Here is a 15,209-nt window from a genome sequence, read left to right as displayed (position 1 = left end):
TTTCCTGTAGTCTTTTGGGGGGTCTGACAGGCACATCAGAAATGATGTAGTGTAACAGCCTCTTCCCCTGCACGTATGTAGCTAGATCCTTGGGATCAGGAAATTTGGCAGTGCCTCAGGACCCTTGCCCCAGTGCTGGCAGACAGAGCAGTGCCTCAGCAGACCTGTCTGCTGCCCTTGCAGAAGGCAGACATCCAGCATGATTCATACAGGGCGAGGGAGGCTCAGGCGAGAATTAATTTGTATTGTTCAAAGAGTACCAATCAGGAGCTTATTGTTCTAGGCAGTGTGCAAACTTATAATCAAAACTGTCATCCAAAGGCCTACAGTAACATCATGGGAACTAGGATAAGAATAATCCTGAGACATGCTTGAAGGGCCTTAAGGAATGCAGGTCCCAAATGCAGAGTATCTGATGCTAAAATATTATATCTGACCTTGTATGAAACATCTGGTCTGTAGATGTTGGCTGTATGAACCTGTGTTTTGTACACAGTTATTCAGAGGTCTGTGGGCTTGTGCTGTTTCTTACCCATTGCAAACTTCTTATTCCCTGGCCATGAGGAAATAAATAAGTGTAGAATGACAGCATTAAGGGCAAAGACAGTAGAATCTTCTATGTCATTCCTGACTTTGGGAAGCAATAAAAAGGAACACAATGAAGTTTATAAAGTCCTTAGTTGACTTTACCAGATTTGACCTCAAATCTCTTTGAGTCTATAAACTAGTGATTCTGATACACGAGTCTTAAAAAAAAAAAAAAAAAATTGGCCACATTGAGCATGGGTTTCGTCAAATGGGTAAAGAGGAAAAATGAACATCACAATGTTTTGATACTTAGCTCAAAAAACTGGAGAAAGACCCTATAAGCACAACAGCAGTCACCAAGTCATAAAACTGTGTTATATGCAAAGGTGAAAAGAGTGCAGAAACAACAAAGCACCAAATTGTCTTTGCTAAGCGCTTGGGGCTGCTTGGCATTGCTTCACTTTGGAGGACTGGGGATTTCTGGAGTTCCCAGCCGAAGTGATAGAAGGAGATGCTCTTTTACTGACTGTGACAGGAGCATGCTTAATCTTCGCTATAAAGTGGTAAGAGTGCTCCCAGGATTTGGCCATCAAAAATTGCATTCAGAATTGTCACTGATGTAGAAAGGTTACAGATATATTCACAGCTAGGGACAAGGTTTAAAAATGCTTTGATTTCATTTTCTTTAGGCTGAGGAAGGGGAAAATGATACCTAATGATTATTTAAAAAAAAAAAAAATCCAGTAAGGCTTTCTTTGGATGGCTGATCCAGCAGTTTGCCTGTTACTGGCATTGGGAATAAACTCAGGCCTATAAGCTCAGCTTCCTGTGCTGCTCATGTCTGCACCTAAACTGTATTGACTCTGTCCTCAGTGGCACTCAGAAAGTCCATATGCAGTTACTATATATGTGAATTAGGGAAACTGTTGTGTTCCGACCCTGTATCTGTGTGCAGTGGGGAGGTGCAAGAGACTTCTGAGACCTTCCTCTTCCTCTCACAGGTCTCTCCATCCAGTTAGGTTAATAATGAACAGTGCAGACGATCTCCCCTCTTCTCCCCCTTTCCCTGACATTGAACGGAAAACATGGATTTTTTAGGAGGCTTTTGATTGAGAGAGAAAACATGGAAACAGAGAGGAAGTCTGTCAGAGCTGGATCAATTTGCCCAAACAGCTCAGTTTTTCAGCTGACAGCATTTTAGCACTCAGAGGGGAGTTGTCAAAATCTCTCTACAGGCAGTCATGTCCTTCATGCTGAGAAATACCTTATATTATGTTGAAAGATAAGAAAGAAGAAAAGAAAAAAAAAAAAGAAGGAAAGACAAGATGGCTTAGATTCCTGTTCTTTTAGGTCACGGAGCATAATACCCAGTCTTGTTTCATTTCTTCATCAAATCATGTTGTGTTAATCTCGTTTGCTGCTTGATCACTCCCTTTGAGATGGAATCTGTTCCCTCTTGCAGTGTCCCGCTGCACCACTGCTGAGGCTTGGCAGCAGGCAGGAATGCAGAGCCAGGCAGGCAGCACTGCCTGTCTCAGGGCTCCTGATGCAGATCAAAAGAAGTGATTAATGCAGTTAGGGTGCACTGACCCACAGGGAAAGCAGATTACTCATCTTTGCACTTCCTTAATGAGAGCAGTTGATTAAAAATACCTGTAATGAAGAAGATGCTTTTATGCTTTAATGTCTGACAGTCCTTTCTGGGCTGCAGTCGCAGGCAGAAATAGTCACAGAAACCCATGGGAGGTAAGAGTTAAGGTTTGCATGGTGTATTGCCCACATAGCAATGGAAAATGGAGCTGATGAAGCTGGACAGGAGGATGCAGGTTGAGAGGCAAGGAATCAGGCTGTGGTGAAATGGGGGCTCACAGCAGAAGTACAGGCAGTACCTGTACTGGGAGGTACAGTGTAGAAATGGAGAGATGTAAAGGTTGGAAAATAAAGACAAAATTGGAGGGGACATCTGCTGTAGGCTGTCACAAATGGAGGCAGGGGAGAGTGACAAATTCCTGGACCACATCACACAGTATCTGAAACCACGAGACACTTCAATTACCGTCTCCAGGCTGGTGACTCACAGACCTACCTGTCTGCTCTGGACATGTCTCCTACCTCATAATCCAGCATCTCAGCTGATTTCTCTGACAAACCCCCTGGATGCTTTACCACTGAAATTTAAGCTCAGCATGGCAAGAGCTGCTGCCTGATTTCTTCTTCTCCCCCACTGCTCCCGTTTCTGAGCGAACAAGAGTGGCATAAGTAAGAGAATGACAGGGCTGTGTCCCAAGCTCAGCCTGTGAGGAGCTGTGTGCTGTAACGCATTTGGCTTTCATTAAACCCCTTGACCCAGAGTTGCTCCTTAAATTATGCTGGCAGGTGAATTTAAAGCTGTCTGAAAGGCAGTGAAGGAAGGTTGCAATTGGTGGGAGTCTCCCTGGGGTAAGGAGAGAGTCTGGTGTGGGAGTGGAGGGGTCGTCCAGATACAATGCTACTACTGTTCCCAGGTGTGGCTTTATGTTATGGTTAAACTGATAGCTGTCCCCATCCCACCCCAGGCTCTTTTATTCTTGCTCTTTCCTTTGCTTCAGATCTGGCACTGCTGCCACAGCAGCCTGAATTGGTTCTGCTCATTGAGCCAGTGGAAAACTAGTAATTATTGTTTTCAGTGGGGCATTTTCCATCAGGTCAGCTCTACCTCGCTCTGTGCTTGCCTTAATTGCCAGATCTGCTCCAAGAGAGGAGATGGAAATGCCTGGCCATGTCACAGGGGAGAAGAGAGTGCTGTGAAATGGTTCACTCCAACACCAGGCTGCAGCCTTGATTAAGAGCTGCACCCAGCTAAAAGAGATGGGATAAAAAACAAATAGTCAGCAATATTCCTTCCCCCCAAAGAAAGGGAAAACTAAAGCAAAATCTTCTGATTATGAGATCTGCTGCTCAGCATCTGGTAGTGTGAGGTGGACAGCCCCAAGAAGATACCTTTCAAAGCAGTGTAAGGAATGATTTTGCCTCTGCAGGAGATAGACTGAATGGCTTTGGCTGGGTTTTCCCTCAACATCTCCATCCAAGTCATTTCAGGCACACCTGAGGCAGAACAGGCTGGGCTTGACCCACTAAGGAAGGTGGGAGGTTAGAAACGTCCTGTTTGACTTTCAGGGCAAGAACAGAGTAAGGACAGCAGGAGCTGGCACAGAGCTCTTCATATGAGATTCAATATCTGAGAGGTGGCTAAAAAAATCTTGCTGGGTTTTGCTGTATTTGCCATTGCTAAACCTCCTCTGGGTGGTTTGTGGCCAATATTTGTCATCTGCTCCAGGGTTCTGAGGACTGCATTGCTCCCTCTGTTTCCTCTGCACCAAAATCCCTCTGTTTCCTCTGCACCAAAATCCTCTCCTCCTCTCCCATGTTTTTCAGTACAGGTGGCTGATAAATCGTATTTCATAGCACAGTGAGCACATCTGGGAGGGGAGGAAAAATTCAACGTGTCATGTTTCTTTAGCCTGCTGGGCAAGTCTGTGGGGAGAGGAGCTCAAAAAATGTGCAGTCCTGGAGGTCAGGTCCCTGCTTTAGGCACTGGGGAAAACCAGGACTGGATGCAGCCTTCCTGCATGTGCTGCCATATGGTGGGGGGACAGGGAAGACAGGAGATCTTTAACACAGTTTAATTATCATGGCATGTGTGAAATATTTCCCAGGTTTTTTAGATCTTCTTCCTTCCCAGCCTTTATGAGCTTGTGGTCTCTCGTACCACAGTGTAGATTTTGGGATATGCAGTGCAGGATGCAGAGCATCACTGGAGCCAAGGTGCTGCTAAATCAAATGTTTTGAAGTCCTTAACAGAAGGATGAGGTTCATCTAAAACCACAAATTATGATCGCACATCAAAATGAGGAATCTTGGTATGACTTTAAGACGCTCATTCACCTCTGACACCAGCTGGAACATGAGTTTCTGAGTCCTAAATACTCCTTGGAAAATACACATCTGCTGCTAGTGAAAAGCTTCCAGTTGTTTTATGTGCTATAATACCCAGGTTTAGCCCATTCCTTTGGCATTATTTTTGTCCTTATTTTCTCCTGTAGCTCAAACCTAGCCTTGATGCTCTCAGGTAATGGCTGTCACATGAGAGACAGCTTGGTCATCAAAAAGGATCACTTTGATGTCCTTCCTCTCATGATTAGAGCTGTTTGTTGTGACAAATTAAAAACAGGAATAGTGCTACCTCAGAAAAGTCCAGGCCAACCTCTGCTGATGCAGATGTGCTGCCAGATGCTGCTTTTGGATTTGCATTTATTCTAAAGCATGAGATGCTTTAGAATAAATACAAGGACTTAGCCAGACATCTCCCCAGTTTACCCTTTTCCCCACATTCCTCTTTGAAATTTCTTCCTCACATCTAAGGTCTTCTTTGCATTTGCCAGCTGCCTTGACTGAGCCTGGGGTTTGCTTTAGTACTGGGAAACTCAGCCATAGCCCAGTGAGGCTGCTGGTATTGGTACCCTCTGTTTTCAGCAGGCAGACGTGACAGGAGCCAGCTGTCCCTCGTGGAAGCCACACCTGCTGCAGTGCCTTTAAGCTTGCAATAGTTCCTGGTATGAAATACAAGAGGCAAAATGGCCAGGGAGCAGAGATAATGTAGTCAGAGAGTTCCTCCTGGAAAAGAGGGTTTTCTTGTACTCAGAAGCATCCACGGCTTAGAGGGAAGCACAGGGAAATGACCGTGGGAGCAAGGGAAGAAGAGGGAGAACGTGAGTCACTGCTACCCTAAGGAGTTAAAAGGGCATTGAGAGATGAAAGAAAGATGTACAGATGAAAGAGAGAGACTCCATAAAAGGCCATGAATAAATGAAGCAGTGGACAGAATCTGTGCTAACTCTGACATGTCTGAGGAAGAGAATGGCTTTATGAAAGCTTTATTTAAAAAGAAGGCTTTTAATGCAAAACGGAATAGGGTGGGCAGTGAGGGAATGGTGTTTTGTAAATGAAAGGCAGACAAAAAGGCTGCCAGGAGAAGTCTGAATATATGCAGAGTAATAGGTCTGAATTAAATTTGTTTAATGGCACGTCAAAAGAGTTTGTTAACAAGCCCACCAGCTTTTTAATTTCTCTTTTCATATGTTTTTACATATGCCTACATGTTATGGGATTCAAAAAGAGGGGAGAAAAAAATTAACTAGTTTTGAAAATGAAAGAGGATAAGAGTGGTGATCCTAGAAGCTGCACTCCAACAAAGTGTATGTAGTTTTTTGCTAGATAATAAATTGAAATTTTAAAAAAATCATGTTAAATTTTACAGAAATACATAGATGTTCCCAAAAAGTAATGTTGTGTTTTGTAGATCAGATCATCACACACAAGTTTGACTGCTTTAAAAAATTATTATTTTCACTTAGATGGAAAAAAAAAAAAAGCCACAGCATGTAAAGAATATTTTATCTGTAGAGATATTAGTAAAATTGTCATTATGTTTTCCAAGCATTTTCCTCAGAATATGTATTTTGCATACCTAGTATGTGTCCATGCTATTGTTATTTTTTAAAAAAGTAAAAATATGCGAAGAACTGAAATCAAAGGCTCAGGAATGGATATGTGGTTTCATGGGTATTACCTAATTAATGATCCAAGCAAATGGACTAACAGATGAGGGATTACATCCATGGAGGTGCCTGCATTCAGTGGTTCAGAGAAGAGGGGGTGTAGGAGAGGCAGTACCTGGGAACACGGGTCATCAGAGATACCAGCACGAAATTAAATTAAATTCTCTGCATGAAATGCTGACTAGGTTGTCTGAAAAGGATCTTGGGAAGTGGTGAACCTGTGAAAGACAAAAGAATGCTAAAATAGGCTGGAAAATGGGTGGAAATCTGAGTAATCTGACATGACAGCAAAAAAATGTGTTGTAGTGATCGCCTCTGGATAAGGACAGCAAAGAAAAGGGACTTTCATCTCTTGAGAACAAAGAGTTTGAAGGATGTTTGTTTAAAAAAATATATATCTCCTGGTGGGTTCTCACTGCTGCTGCTGGATTTGAGTCAGGTGTGGGGCAGAACTGCAGTTCAGGTGTGCAACTGCCCATACCCCACCATGGGCACTGAGCAAAGGAGCAGCAGGGAAAAGGGAGAGCCATTCATTCAGGTGATTGTGGTTGTCTTCATGGCATCACCAGGGCTTTAGGAGACAAGTCACCAAGTGTTTTAAAAAGCCTTTTAGCCTGGTAAATGGTGGTTATTTTCCCTTTTCTTTTGGGGGTTTGAATCATTCAGTCATGTTTTCTATTCAGGTTTTCTCTTTGATAGTGCACTGGAAAATCTCAGGTAGAAAATGAGCAGGGGCCAGGCAGAAAAGTTTCCCATGTGCACACATGACATTAGGCACTGTACTCTAGAAAAATCAAATGTCACCAGCACTGGAAATTTGGCCAAGGATCAGGAGGAAGGCCTTCCCTCTCAGGTGCTACAAACAGTGGGTATGCTTCTAAAACAGTTCAGGAGGAAGTGGTTTTAATAGATACACACATGAGACTTCTTTGTTGCTTTTCTTGGTTAGCCATGCATTTGCAGATATTTTTTTTCTGTGGTTTTATGTCATTTCATCTGTAGATGACTAAATCACTTAAGGGCAGAATTTTGAAGATGTGTGGATGTTTATTTTCTGTCTATGAGCATCCAGATGCCCTTTTTTAAAAACCAGTAGAAAAAAAAATCCTTTAGGCCAAGCTATTATGTTTCCTTCAGTCTTCATAAAACATTATCTTTGTTCTTCTAAGTTATTGGCTTTTTAAAATCTGTTATATCTCTCATGTGTCAGACCCAAAAATAATGGCCAGTCAAGCACTTTTTCTAATTCACAAACATCTTTCTCATTTCCTCTTACCTCAGGAAGGCATGTCACCAGATAGACTTTCAAGGTCATATCCATACTGTCTCTCCCAAAATTGTTTCTACCAAACATGGGGGTTTTTTCCCACATTGTCACAGCACATGCAGGTGGCCTGGCTGCTATGAAGACTGCTGGTTTGTGTCCACCTATGCCACACCTGCTGTTTGCCCTGTCTCAGCTGAGATGGTGTTGGTATTTAGGCAGCGTTGGCCAGACCTGCATCCCTGTGTTGTGGTACAAGGGACGATCCGCAGCTGTCTTCCAGCATTAGCCCTCACAGGGAGCCATGGGCACAGGCCTCTCCAGGCTAGAGGGATGAAGGAAATAGAGCACAACCTGAGCTCGTAGGCGCAAAATTGGCAACTTCATCAAACAATACTTTGATGATTACATTGGATTGCTGTTTACTTTTTTACCTGGGAGCCGGCTGCAGAAAGAGCAGATGGTTATAGGCAGGGTGGGACTGGGAGAAGGCCATGCAAGCTGTTCCGATACGAGGCACACTCAACCTCCCATCAGCAACAGAGACATCTTGACCTTTGGTATTTTGTCAGAAGTCTTCTTTCTTTTCCCTGTACCACTGTCAGCTCAGACTCAATGTGCAGAGAAAACAGCTGAAGGACTGGAGAGACAGGTGTGGAGTGTTGGAGTGTTTCTGCCTTTTATTTTATTGGGTTTTTTTAAGGCTCTCACATCCGTTTTTTTAAAGTGCTTTTCTACAGCAGCTGGAACTGAAGTCTCATTCCTAGGGCTGGGGCTTGCCACATCCGTTTTTTTAAAGTGCTTTTCTACAGCAGCTGGAACTGAAGAGAGGGAGTCCCTCATTCCTAGGGCTGGGGCTTGTAGTCAGCATCTGAAACTGCAAAACTCACTCCACAAGGACTGGGAGTCGGCCTCATTCGTTCTGTCAGCCTTTGAGATCAATCTGAGCTGTACCAGTGATATCAGTCTCAAAACCCTTCATTGGTCCATTGGGTAAAATTTTGTTTTTTAACTGAGTGAGTGGCAGCACGTTTAATGCCATTAAAGCCAAGAAGACCATGTGCTTGTGTACCAGCCCCATTGCCAGGCCTTGCTTCATACACCTCCCCTTGCCTCCCTTCCCTCAACTGTCTCAAAGATCACCACTGGCAGTAATGGTAAAACCAAAGCAAAACTGTGATTCTGTTGATTAAAACGATTCATAAGGTAACAGTGGAGACTCTTTTGTTTCTCCAGTTTGAACACTCTGATGAGTCTGAAGAACAAGTGAGCTGGCATTCATGCCCAGAAAATGACTCACAACAATTGTTTGCATTGCTTTTTTTGGAGAAGGAGTATTATAACCCAAAGTTTGATTTATTAGCATTGTGAGAAGTGTGCAGTCTAACAGAAGTCTGGGGATTTTTTTAGTAGTACATAGTAGTGGTAGTAGTAGTAACAGAAGTCTAATTTTTTTTTTTTTGGAAGTACTGTTTTGCATCAGCAACTAGATAAAAGCTTTCTGCAACTTGTTTCATTTATCACTAAGAGCATTTGACACTATTGCTTCCTCCATATAAAGTAAAAGCCTTAATAAAGCAATAATAAGCTTCCATAGTTATTACTCAATTGTAATGAATGTCTAAACAAACTCACAGATGTTTTTTACTCTTTCATATAATGTGGGTGTATCTTATTTACTCCTGCCTAGCCCTTTAAGCCTCCAGAATAATTCTTTTTTTTGTTGTTGTTGTTTGCTCCCAGGAAGATCAGGTGGTTAAAAAAACCCCCAACCAAACAAAAAAAAAAAAAATCTCAAAAACCATGTGTCAGCAGTGTGCCTGGAGCAAGTCCAGCAAAGGGCCATAATGATGATAAAGGGATTGAAGCACCTCTTTGTGGGGATGGGCTGAAAAGCTGTGAGTATCTGGCCTGGACCAGATCATCCAAGGGATCTTACTGATGTGTATAAGTGCATGATGACAGGGAATAAAGAAGATGGAGCCAGGCTCTTCTTACAGGCAGATACTGGAAAAGCTTTTCTATTTTTTCTTTTCCTGTGAGGGTGGCAAGGCACTGGTACAGATTGCCCAGAGTGATTGTGGAGTCTCCGTCCTTAGAGATATTGGAAATCAGATTGGACACTTGCTGTGGGCTCTTGCTGCCCTTGAGCTGGGCTAGGTGATTTCCAGAGTTTCCTGCCAAGCTCAGCTGTTTTACATTTCAGTGGTATCTTTGATGCAGCAAATGAGGAGACTGTTCTGTGGTTATAAGGGCACCGATCATCCTGCACACTGAGCAGCTCGGGGTGAGAGAAGACCATCTGCTTGTTTCTGCTGCAGAACCGAGCAGTTATTAAATGATGACTTTTGCTCACTAATGACATCAAATGGGTTTTTAACATGTAAACGAGAAGAGGAAAACGGAGCAACTTGTTGTTTGCTATGGGTTCGCCTGAAGCAAATCTCCCATGTTAAAGCACTTAAAAGCAAATACAGAATTTATGATGTGTCAGTAGATTTTAAACCTGAATTACGTCCACTTGTTGTAATGGCTAATAATGCAAATTATCTGAGTCATCCTCAGTGTAAAGCAGTAAATATAACCTGCACATTCAGACACACTTCTTTTTTTTTTTTTTCTCTCCCCTTTCTCATTAATATTTTATCTCCCTGAAGAGATGTTTTCAACATGTTATGTGCACCAACATACTGTGCTTGTGGTATTCCTGGATGTCATTACAAAGAAGCCTGAAGACTGTACTGCTGCTCCTCTGCCTGTGACGCTAGCTTGGAAATTGCTTGGAGCAACAACAGCAAGTGTCAACAGGGAGCTGTATTAATTATTTGGAATGTGTCTCTTAAGAGGAATCAACTGCTTTTATTGCAGAACGAATATTACTTGAAATGGGAAGGTTACTCTAACTGTTATCATAATCTATGTGTCATTAACTTTCCATGTTTAGAAGAAGAGATTAACAACCCTGTAAATTGGTACAGTAAATAGATGAATTATAAAAAAATGTTTTTATTATAAATAGAAGTTTCTCGATATAGTTACCTCCAAATTGCTGGAGAAGAATTGAGTCTTTAGCAACTGAGAAACTGCATGATGGTGTTTGGAACAAAAAATATCTTCCACTCATGTGAAAGCAATGCTGAGCTCTGAAAAATAATATGTGTGTCTTCTGCAGGTGGGACAAACAGGTGGGATTGTGCCTCGTACCATGCTTCCTTCAGAAATGGCTGTGACATAGGAACTCTTGTTTCCCTCCTGAAGTGAGATTAACAGATTGAATGGGCTTGTGTGAAATTGGGTTCTCTTCCATGGCATACATACATATATATGGAGAGAGAGAAAGAGAGAACATGTTTCAAAGGAATGTGGTGTAAAGTATATGTAGCAGTGGTAAAGCAGGTGTAACTAAAGTTCACCAGCATACCCGTGTCTGCAAGGAAGAAGTGAGAGATGGAAGTGGTTTCAGCTTGTCACCGGGTGCCTCCAAAATGGAAGTTCATTGTGAAAAACACACAGAACAAAATACTTGCAAAGCTGTTTTTAAGCCAATTGCTGTGTATTTGACTGTAGCCCTGATAGATCTGTGTAGGAAACAGCAGAACTAAACCACTTATTTGTCCACAGGGCAGGCTCACCACGGGCAAGTTTCCTACATTGCCCCACCGATCCACCTGGATTCGGATCTGGAGAGACCACCATCCAAGGGTGAGTCAGTGGGACAGTCTCCATTCACTTGCATTCCAAACCAGCCACAGGCATGGGTGGATATCACTCACTTGTTCACTGAGCCTCCATGGCCAAGCTGTCACCCTCCATCCAAGGACACTCCGGGGAGCAAATTAATTCCTGCAGGAGAGATGTATGTAGGATGACAGTGTCCCATTACATAGCTTTGAACATCCCATCACTTCACAGGGTGGTTTGCTCTCCCCACAGTTTGCTCCTGCAGGGACAGGTACACCTTATGTCCTGCCCTCTGTCTTGCACCTTTCCTTCCTAGTGGTGGTGCAGAGGTACAGAGAGCTGCTGGCAGAGTGCAAAAGGGCAGATTTCCACTGCCCTTCAGGTGAGTAAAGGGTACAGAATGGGGTTTTACAGTGGTTCAAGCCTAGATTCAGTCCTCATTCCTGTTGCTTGAGGGTTTTTTTCCTAGACTTGGTGAGATGTTCATTACAGAGGATGAATTAAATTTTAGGTGGGCTGATTGCCTTCAGGAGTGATGCTAGTAGCCAGTATGTACAGAGTAAGTCCAGAATAGCCTGCTAAGACAGGTACCTGGCTTGACTGGTGCAAATAAAGCAATATGAATGCGAGCCCTTGATTTTTTGCCCCATTTGGAGGATCATTCCCTAGTGCTGAGCCCCCAGTGTTTGTCCCTGAAGCTTGGGGAAAGGAGCTTGTCCCCAAAGCAAGCATATGTGGTGGTGCAGACTTCTTACAACTCCCTTTGCTCCTTTTGGTTAGGTTGGCCAATATTCAGGTATGATGTCGAAGTAAATAGCTTGTTCTTCTTGGAACATATGATAGCAAGGCAAAAATCATACAGGATTATGAAGGGATTTCTTGGTCAACTCTGCAACTGAATATTAACTTTAAACTCAGGGAATGTTGTGGAAGAAGAGAAGGGGAGGAAGAGGACAGCCAAAGTGCAATAACATGGAGATATTCTATACCTTAGGTTTGGGTTTTTTTCCCTTTTTCCCACTCTTCAAAGGATGCTACAGTGGCAGAAAGAGTACCAAATTGACCTGTGTGGTGATTGTCATCATTCTGCCACAACACTTGAAGGCTACTGGTGTGTGTTTGTGTGTGCACATGTTTCTCTAACTGCTCTTAATTGAAAAATGGGAGGTGGAACCACGTGCTGGGTGGTGTGAGGGTGCCAGATTCACAGTTCTCTCTCCAAATCTGGTCTTGCCATGAGTCAGGCTGGTCGTGCACAATCTTCTGGCAGTCCAGAACCTCCCTTCAGCTTTAAGTGAAGTACTCTGGGATTTAACATGTCCATTTGAGATCGTCAGCTTCTTCTAAGTCATTTGAAAACCTCCAGTTCTGTGGTAAAATTTACTGCCTTGCTTTTACGGCAGAGCACTCTAGTGAGGCAGAGACAGTTATGACTTGCAGGACCTTCTTGCTCTAGTCTGTCATTGAGGTGATGAATCAGAGCTTACTTAGAATAGGTCAATGTAAATCCTTGCCTTGGCATCTGAACAGGCTATAGGAAATTGAAGGATGCTGGAGCAGCAGCAGGACAGAGAATCAGTGTCTTGCTTCCTCCAAGCTGAAAGAGCTAAAAACTAACAAAACTCTTCAGTGATCTGCTGTTCATGAGGGCAAACTACCTCTACAAGATAAATGGCAGTGCCACCAGGAGCAGGGCAAAGTGGGTCAGGCAGAACAGTTGCAGTGCTTGCAGAGAAGGTAAAATAGAGTTTTTCCAACATAAACTGCTACACTGACAGCTTTCACCAGGGCCTCCACCCCCCTGGTTGAGAGATCTTAAAGAAGGCACTGCTCATAGTGGAAGAACTGATATTACTGCTGCTGTATGCTGGTGAAAGGACTTGAATACTCTTGTGTAACTTAACAAGAGAGGGCCAGAGAGAAAGCCAGCTCTGGAGGAATCAATCCATTAGCTGGTGAATAGGGGCTGTTAAAAACATAGTAATTGGCATTGTCTCCTGGGGGAACAGCAAGGCTTTCCTCTGGCCCTGGGATGTGGTATGTGTAGCTCTACTGCCTCATTTCTAGTCTCAGCGTCCAAAATCCATTAGAGTATTGTGATTTTTTTCCCCCCTAAGTATATTAGGCTTATAATTCCTTTTTGTTTGTCTGCTTTTTCTGACGCCTTAGGACATGCTTGGGTCATGTTCCAGGCTTCATCCAGAACAGCTGTTTTAAACAAAGGAGTCAAAAACACCTGTCCTTAAGCTTGGGTTCCTCCACATTTCCTGTAGCTATATCTCTAAAACCTGACCAGCATTATGACAGTCAGCATAAACCATTAATGCTTCTGATTACTCCTTTGACACTCTTAATTTCCCCTCTGTGCATACCCTTGCACTAAGCTGGGTGCCAGGTGCAGGCCAACTTTGCGCTCAGAGGGGCAAAAAGAAGCAGCCACCCTACAGTTTTAATTGTAATAAATGGAAATAGAACCTGGGTAGGATGCTTTAAGAGAAGCATCTTTCCTTCCTGTGTTATCAAAAAAAGATACAGCTTTACTGCTCCTGTGGGTCTATGCAGTTGCAATTCTCAGCTGACAGATTTATTTGTAACTGCCTCTTCCTTCTCCTTTTTAAAAATTTTATCACTGGTGACATTTACACACATTGTTTATGCATGCAGGGGTTTTTTACCTGCCTTTCAGAGTCCTGATGCTGGTGGTGAATAGAGTATAAACTGCAGTAGTTTACTAGTACATTAGTGTCACTGTGCATTACAGGGTAATTACTCTGAGCCACTGCTCTGTGCAGCCACCCAGTAATGACATTGTACATCACTGAATAGAAATGAAGCTTTGAATCAGCATTTTTCATCAAGACACCTCTTAGTCCCCACCCGCTTTTTAATTTGAGGCTGTTGTAAAATTAGTTCCGTGTATGAAGCATTATTAACTACTATTTTTACACCTCCTTTCAATCCAACAATTTGGATGTGACTACATTATTTTTATGCAAGTGTTTACAACTTCTCTGTACAGAATAATTCCAGGCACAGCTGAGACCTTAGGTTATGATATCACAGACTGAAGATTAAACCTGTGTTTAAAAATGGTTACTGACAATAGCAAGGAGTTTCATAGATGAGAGTCACACTGATACTCTGGCTTAGATAGGGATTTTATAGAATTATCATATATGGCAATGAATTAAATTAAATGTTTGTACTCAAATTTTGCCAGGTACCAAAACAAAGTAAAGAAGTTAATTAAACACACCAAATATGTGCACTAAATTTATAAAGCTGTGTGGAATCAGATTTTAACCTATATGTAGAATCATATTGAGCTTGAAATGTATGTCTGGCATTTAAAGCTAGGCAGCCTGAGAAACTCACCTGCCCTGTTGAGCTGAAGTTTTGTAAAGGTTTCCTTTTAAGCTGAAGTCCAGAGAGTAGTTATCTTGGAGATTGATATGCTTCAAGTCAGAACATTTCCTCAACACTAACTGATAAGCAAAACTCTGGACTGGTCCCCAGTTCTGGAAATAAATAGCAAATAAAGGAGGCACAGGAAGTTCTTACCCTTCTGTGCAGATTTCTCTAGACAGGGAGGTTGTTATGGCACCATGTTAAGGCACTGTGGGAGGTTTTCCTGTAAACCTCAGTTTTCAGCATCATATTCCATAAACACAGAATCTGGCCCTAGTTCTTAGACAGCACATCAGGGAGCCAGAGGTTTTGCATCTTTCTTTCCCATCTTAGTGGAAGATGTCCCTTTGTGCTTTCTTTCTTCAAAACCCAGATCCATTCTGCCATTTTTTCCCCCTTTTGCATTTGCAGTCTCTGAGAGAGAACCTTTCCTTACCAGCAGAAGCACAGTGAAATCCTATAACCAAAAATAGAGTAGGCTTTTTGTAAGTATGCATTCTGGGTCTTATTTATTGTTTCTTCCCCTCCCAAAGGTCCCGAGAGGGTCGATGGCTTTGCAGATGATGTAGGAGGATCTGACAGCTGGGCTTATTGCACAGCCCCACTCCTCCTTGCCAGGTCCAGAGAAAGGGGAGTGCAGGGCAGCGAGGCCCAGTGGCGCTCCTTGCCTTAATTCAAGCTGACACGCGGGGTCACGTATCCCGTGCTCACCAGGCCCTGAGACACCAGCT

General features: G+C 43.0%; 1 protein-coding gene across 1 annotated transcript in view; it reads left to right on the top strand.

Annotated features, from left to right (window-relative positions):
- Positions 1–15,209, top strand: part of ADGRL3 (adhesion G protein-coupled receptor L3) — a 318,746-nt gene that overhangs the window by 174,869 nt on the left and 128,668 nt on the right. Inside the window, exon 7 of the mRNA XM_041412143.1 lies at positions 11,011–11,091. Coding sequence (XP_041268077.1) covers positions 11,011–11,091 — 81 coding nt within the window. The remainder of the gene's footprint in view (positions 1–11,010; positions 11,092–15,209) is intronic.

Source organism: Onychostruthus taczanowskii, unplaced genomic scaffold, assembly GCF_017590055.1.
Source record: "Onychostruthus taczanowskii isolate IOZ18803 unplaced genomic scaffold, ASM1759005v1 scaffold38, whole genome shotgun sequence".
Lineage (NCBI taxonomy): Eukaryota > Metazoa > Chordata > Aves > Passeriformes > Passeridae > Onychostruthus > Onychostruthus taczanowskii.
This window is presented reverse-complemented; position numbering and strand designations above follow the sequence as displayed.